At 35.0% G+C, this 5,422-nt stretch overlaps 1 protein-coding gene across 1 annotated transcript; it reads right to left on the reverse strand.

Annotated features, from left to right (window-relative positions):
- Positions 1 to 1,148: 1,148 nt before the first annotated feature.
- Positions 1,149 to 5,154, reverse strand: LOC147273527 (ent-kaurenoic acid oxidase 2-like). Its single transcript, XM_086257147.1, has 8 exons — positions 4,908 to 5,154; positions 4,324 to 4,804; positions 3,833 to 4,096; positions 3,309 to 3,395; positions 2,948 to 3,026; positions 2,751 to 2,857; positions 2,504 to 2,625; positions 1,149 to 1,286 (listed from the first exon to the last, which is right to left on the reverse strand). Exons 1-8 carry the CDS (start codon positions 5,138 to 5,140, stop codon positions 1,181 to 1,183), a joined length of 1,479 nt encoding a protein of 492 aa, XP_086113273.1. The 5' UTR covers positions 5,141 to 5,154; the 3' UTR covers positions 1,149 to 1,180.
- Between the last annotated feature and the right edge of the window lie 268 nt (positions 5,155 to 5,422).

Consider the following 5,422-nt stretch of genomic DNA (forward strand, 5'->3'; position numbering starts at 1 on the left):
GGTCTCCCCCTAACTCAGGTTGGATAAAGCTAAATGTGGATCGTAGTTGTTGGCAAGGATCTGGGAAAGTTGGTGCTGGAGGGCTGTTTCGTAATGATTTGGGTTTGTGGATTAAAGGTTTTGCTGTGAATTTAGGCCTGGGCAGCACTGTAGAGGCTGAGCTTTAGGGGCCGTTTCAAGGTCTTTCCCTTGCTTGGAATGAGGGCTTTCGTCATGTCATGGTGGAATGTGACTCCCAAGTTGTTGTTCAACTGGTCTCTGTCCCAGTTGATGTAAATCACCCTTTTTTAGCCTTATTTCTTGCTATCAAAGTCTCATGAGGAAGGATTGGGCTTGCTCCATCAGCCATGTTTTTCGAGAGGCCAATTTTGCTGCTGATCTTATGGCTAAGTAGAGTCATGATCTTAAGTTAGGTCTGCATATTTTTTATTCCCCTCCCCCTCCCCTTGTTTCCCTCTTAGATTTTGACCTTTTGGGTCTAGGCACGGCCAGATCTTTGGCTAGTTAGGTTCTTTTTTTCCTGGGCGTTTTTGCCTGCCATGTAACAAAAAAAAAAAAAAGTAAACCGGGTTGGATATTTCTGTAGCAAGTGGTTATCAGTCTTATTTGTGAATTGGACTTAAAAAAAAAAAAAAAAACTATATTTCTTTTCTTTTTTTATTTCTACATAAATTTTTAATGATACATGCAAGAGTAAGTAAGACGTGACATAATAAAATTTATAAATTTATTTATGGAAGACTTAGAGTTTAATCCATTTTATGAATCTTTTTTAGACTAAAACCGGTAGTAATTTATGATTTTTAATTAAGTCCTTTTATTTTTCTTCTTTGACGGCTTTATGTTAGGTTTTAACTCCAAGATTTTGCGCCCAAAATCTTGGAGTTAAAACCTAACATGTAGTCTTTACAAAGCTCACTCTACACCCTAGGAGGGAAAATATCATTCAAATAGAGGGAAATACCCTTCAAATCAGGGAATGACTTTGTTATGAATTTAAAAGATTTTGTTATAAATTAAAATAACTTTATTATGAATTAAAATGATTTTTTTATAAATTATAAAACACCCCTAGTCTCCATCTAAAAACTATTTATCTAAATAACCTAAGTCTAATTATCTCTTTATTTATTTATACAAATTAAGGATGCAAGTTTGACATGAAGCTTTTCTTGTTTAATTATATAGTTGATGATGGAAGCTTCTTAACTTTTGCAAGGCAATTGTCTTTGGGTCTTGTATGAGGCAAGTACCTCACTGCACTTCCCGGATTGAGTCGTTCAAGCCTGCACTCAACAAGTTCAAGGTCAAACACCATTTATATATTATTTACTAAATAAAAATTATTTTTGTTTTGTGCCATGTATGAAGCATTTCATATATAGTATTTTCAGTGGAGTTAATTACACTTATACCCCATCAGGTTTATCTTTTTTTCATATACATCCCCTAGGGTTTCAACAATTATACATATATCTCATGAAGTTTCAAAACTGTTACATATAACCCCCTATAGTGAGACGAAAAATGATGAGAAATTATGCAAAAAGGCATGCTAAGGGGTGAAATGGCCTAATAAGATTACTCAAGGTGTAAGGTCCAACCTCAATACAAATATTTTCTTTTTTGTTTATTTATTTTTTTCTCTTGTAGGGGGTTATATGCAATAGTTGTGAAATTTCAGGGGGTGTATGTGTAATTTTTGAAACCCCAGGGGGTATATGTCAAAAGACGATAAACTTGAAGGAGTGTAAGTGTAATTAACTCATTTTCAGTGCTACATATAGCTAGTTAACTGTTAAATCATAGAATTTAATAGAATGACAAATACGTTTTGACGGAACCTAGGATTTAAATACGACTATGATTTTGACAATAAGACTATTTTAGTGTGGAGGAAGACTAAAAAATACTAGATACAATGTATTTGAAATGATTAAGTTCTATGAATCATTTGACATTCATATTCTTTCAATATAATGCAAATGTTATTCTAATAGTCTAGCTATAAATTAAATCAATTATAATCCTTAGATTTGAAATCTCACCTTCTAAATAGACCGTTGCATTTGGGTATATGGATTTAAAATGGGAGATTTGGATGTGACATCTTAACTTAAATTGTTTGCATCATATGCATGTTAACAAACAAAATGCTATAAAAACGGAGAGTTTTGATCATTCTTGTTATGGATTGAGAAGACAACTCTATATTTAAGTCATTTGGATAATGAATTCTCAACAGCACATTTTTCATTGTCAAATGGTCAAATGTTTCACATGTGCCCCCTCATTTACCAAAACAAATATTTCACATGTAATTTGCATTAACATAAAAAATTAATATTTCTAAAATGTAATGAGACAATTTACACTAAAATCCAAACCCCTCATTTTTATAATCCAAATATCCAAATGAAACCTTATAAACGGAAATCGTGACTTTCAAGTTAGTAGTTTCAAAGAAAAGTGGAAAGCACCAATGGGAAGCAAGGGAACTCACTCATAATTAAGGAGAAAATAGTGAAGAAATATGGAAATTTCAAGCTTGGTCAAATCACTTCCAGGGCATAGCCTACTTCCTATTCCAAAGGGAATGTAAGTTCCTGCCTTGGCTTTACTTTCCTACAAAAAAACAAATCCACATTTTGAATTTGTCAGATCACTTACCTTTGCTAAGGTATGCCATTTAATGCTTACATATGCTATAAAAAAAATCACATTTAAATAATGTGAATTATCTTGCTTACATTCCATCTTGAGGGATTAAACTCCTTTGGATCCGGATAGTATTCTGGGTTCAAATGAATGCCTCTAAACCACATCATTACTTTCCATCCCCTTGGTATTGTGTAACCTTGAAGATACAACATAATCTAGTAATTACTTTCCTTACAAGAAACAATTGAAACAAGCAATGGAGAAAGTAGATAGATTAATGGCTTACCAGAGATGTTGGCATCAGTTGCAGCCTCTCGGTAAGAATACAATGAGACGTTAACCACGCGCAGTGTTTCATCGATTACCTTTTTATCCAAGTATTATCACTTGTTACTTACATTTATATTAGCAGGTGAGATAGTTGAAGATGAAATATGAGGGAAGGTTTGGGTAACAAAGAACTTTCCCCTGTTGTGCAGCGTTTAAAATGAGGGTTTCACTTTATGTGTGACATGCATACTAGCTAGAATTGTCACATTATGGTGATAGATCAATATTCTGCAAACTCTCCCAAAAAAGAGTGCACATGTGCCATATCAAGTAAGACATATCATCAGGATGTTAATTTGCTGCTACAGAAAACATACCTTGGAAAGATATTCCATCTGTTTAGTTTCTTTAAAGCTCAATCCCTTTTCTGGTGATACCCTTTTAAAAATCTCCTCTTGCTCTGCCTGAAACATTAGTACATGACAAGAATGTTTAACATCTATAAATTGGCTTGGAAAAATTTGAAAAAAATCAAGGTACAGTTGCAAGGGGGTGTAATTGGTAGGAATAATGGCTACCAATACCAACTGCAGACAAACGTAAGTTTTACTTCAGAACCAAATCTCCTAGCTATTGAGTTCTACACTAACAATTTATTTACAAATACAAAGCATAACACACACACATAGACATAAAAATTGGTTAGCAGAGTTGGAAAATAAAGGGAGAGAGAAAGTAATTTGACAGTGTGCACCAAATTATGTAATATGGAAATCATCATAAAGGGATTAATCTGCAAGGTTCTCTTGTATGCATGTATGCTTCATAATGGGACTACAAAATGAAGGCTAGTAAGCATGTTGAAATGCATCTAACAAGTATTATCTATTTATGCACCCACCTTGGCTTTTTGGTAGTATTCTGGATGTTCATGTAAGAAGAGAGTAGCCCACAAAGTGGCATGGGCTGAAGATTCATGGCCAGCATTTAAGTACATGAGGATTATGTCTATTATTTCCTCATCATCTAATTTTCTACCATTCTCATCTTCAGCTTCGAGTAACATATCCATCAAATCGGTTCTTTCCTTTGACAGATTAGCCTCCTTCCCTGCCCTTCTTCCATCCACAACAGCTTGAAGAATCTTAACCATCTTTTTTCGAGCCTGATGCATGCAAGAAAATCATTATCAAGTTCAGTTTACTTGATATATATACTTTACAATTAGATATAATATGGTGATCATTGCACTTCTCTTAATGATATCATAGCAAACTAGTCATGTTTTGAATCTTCCCCAGTATAATGCAGTCTTGTGGTGTCGAAATAGATAGAGGAACCTCAATAGCATTGACAGAAAAAGATGAACTGAATTTTCCAATATAATCTCACCTTGAGTGCTTTATGATAAGCGAAGCCGGGAAGGTCAATGGCCATGGCTCTTAGACCATGATTAAGAATAACATATTCTTTTTCCAAGGTCTCCATAATTGGATCAACCTCACAGCTCAAGAAAATGTGCATGATTATCTTAAAAGTTATCTTCCTAATCTCAGTCAAGAATTCAATTGGCCTTTCTTCTTTTGACCATTCATCCAATGAAGTTACTATGACATCCTTGATATACTCATTGTACACAGAGAGTGCCTTGTGCCCACTGATTGGAGCTGCTGTCAGCCTGCGTAGTCGTTTGTGTTCCTCTTCGGACATTCCTAGAAATGACTTCCTTCCCATTAATTCGGAAGTCGATTTTGGCCAGCCAGGCTTGAATTGCACATCATCCATCATGACCCTTCTACATGTTTCAGGGGCTGTGACAATGATGGTTGGCTTCCCAAACAAATAGGCCTTGTAAATTCCTGTGCTACCATATCTGGTGCAGCAAAAAGTTAAAATGTATTTACATCGAACAGTTAAGTGAGAAACTTAGAGTGAGAAGGAGAGAGAGAGAGAGAGAGAGAGAGAGAGAGAGAGACCTTTTGACATAGTTGGAGATGAATGAATCTGGATCACCATATTTTAAAGCACAGAGGAAAGACAAGGTGTTACCAATAAAAGGCCAGCCCATATCACCTGGAGGCAGAGTGTATTGCTTTTCACCCAATCTGCTCACAAAGTGCCACTCATTTGCTCTCTTTAGGATCAGCAGTATGACACCAAACCCACCGATTGAAGCTGTGAAAACCAAACACCAGAAACCCAACTCCATATTTTTTTGTTTTGTTTTCCACTATTCTTGGATTCGCTGGTTTAGACAAGTGACTGATAGAGCTAACACAAACCCTCTTTTTATAAGGACAAGTTTTGGTCACATGTTTGAGTTTTGCTTCCGTAGTATTTGTTCTTTATGTGTTCTAAGATGCCAAGCATCTCTGACCATAATCTTTCCTTATTATTTTTTGGGATATGTGAAGAGGTTCAGCTTACTTGACTATTATTATTATTATTATTATTATTTTTTATCAAAAGGAGGGAGATTATATTAAATAGA

The sequence above is a fragment of the Dryas octopetala genome, chromosome 9, assembly GCF_963921425.1.
Source record: "Dryas octopetala chromosome 9, drDryOcto1.1, whole genome shotgun sequence".
In the NCBI taxonomy this organism is placed as follows: Eukaryota; Viridiplantae; Streptophyta; class Magnoliopsida; order Rosales; family Rosaceae; genus Dryas; species Dryas octopetala.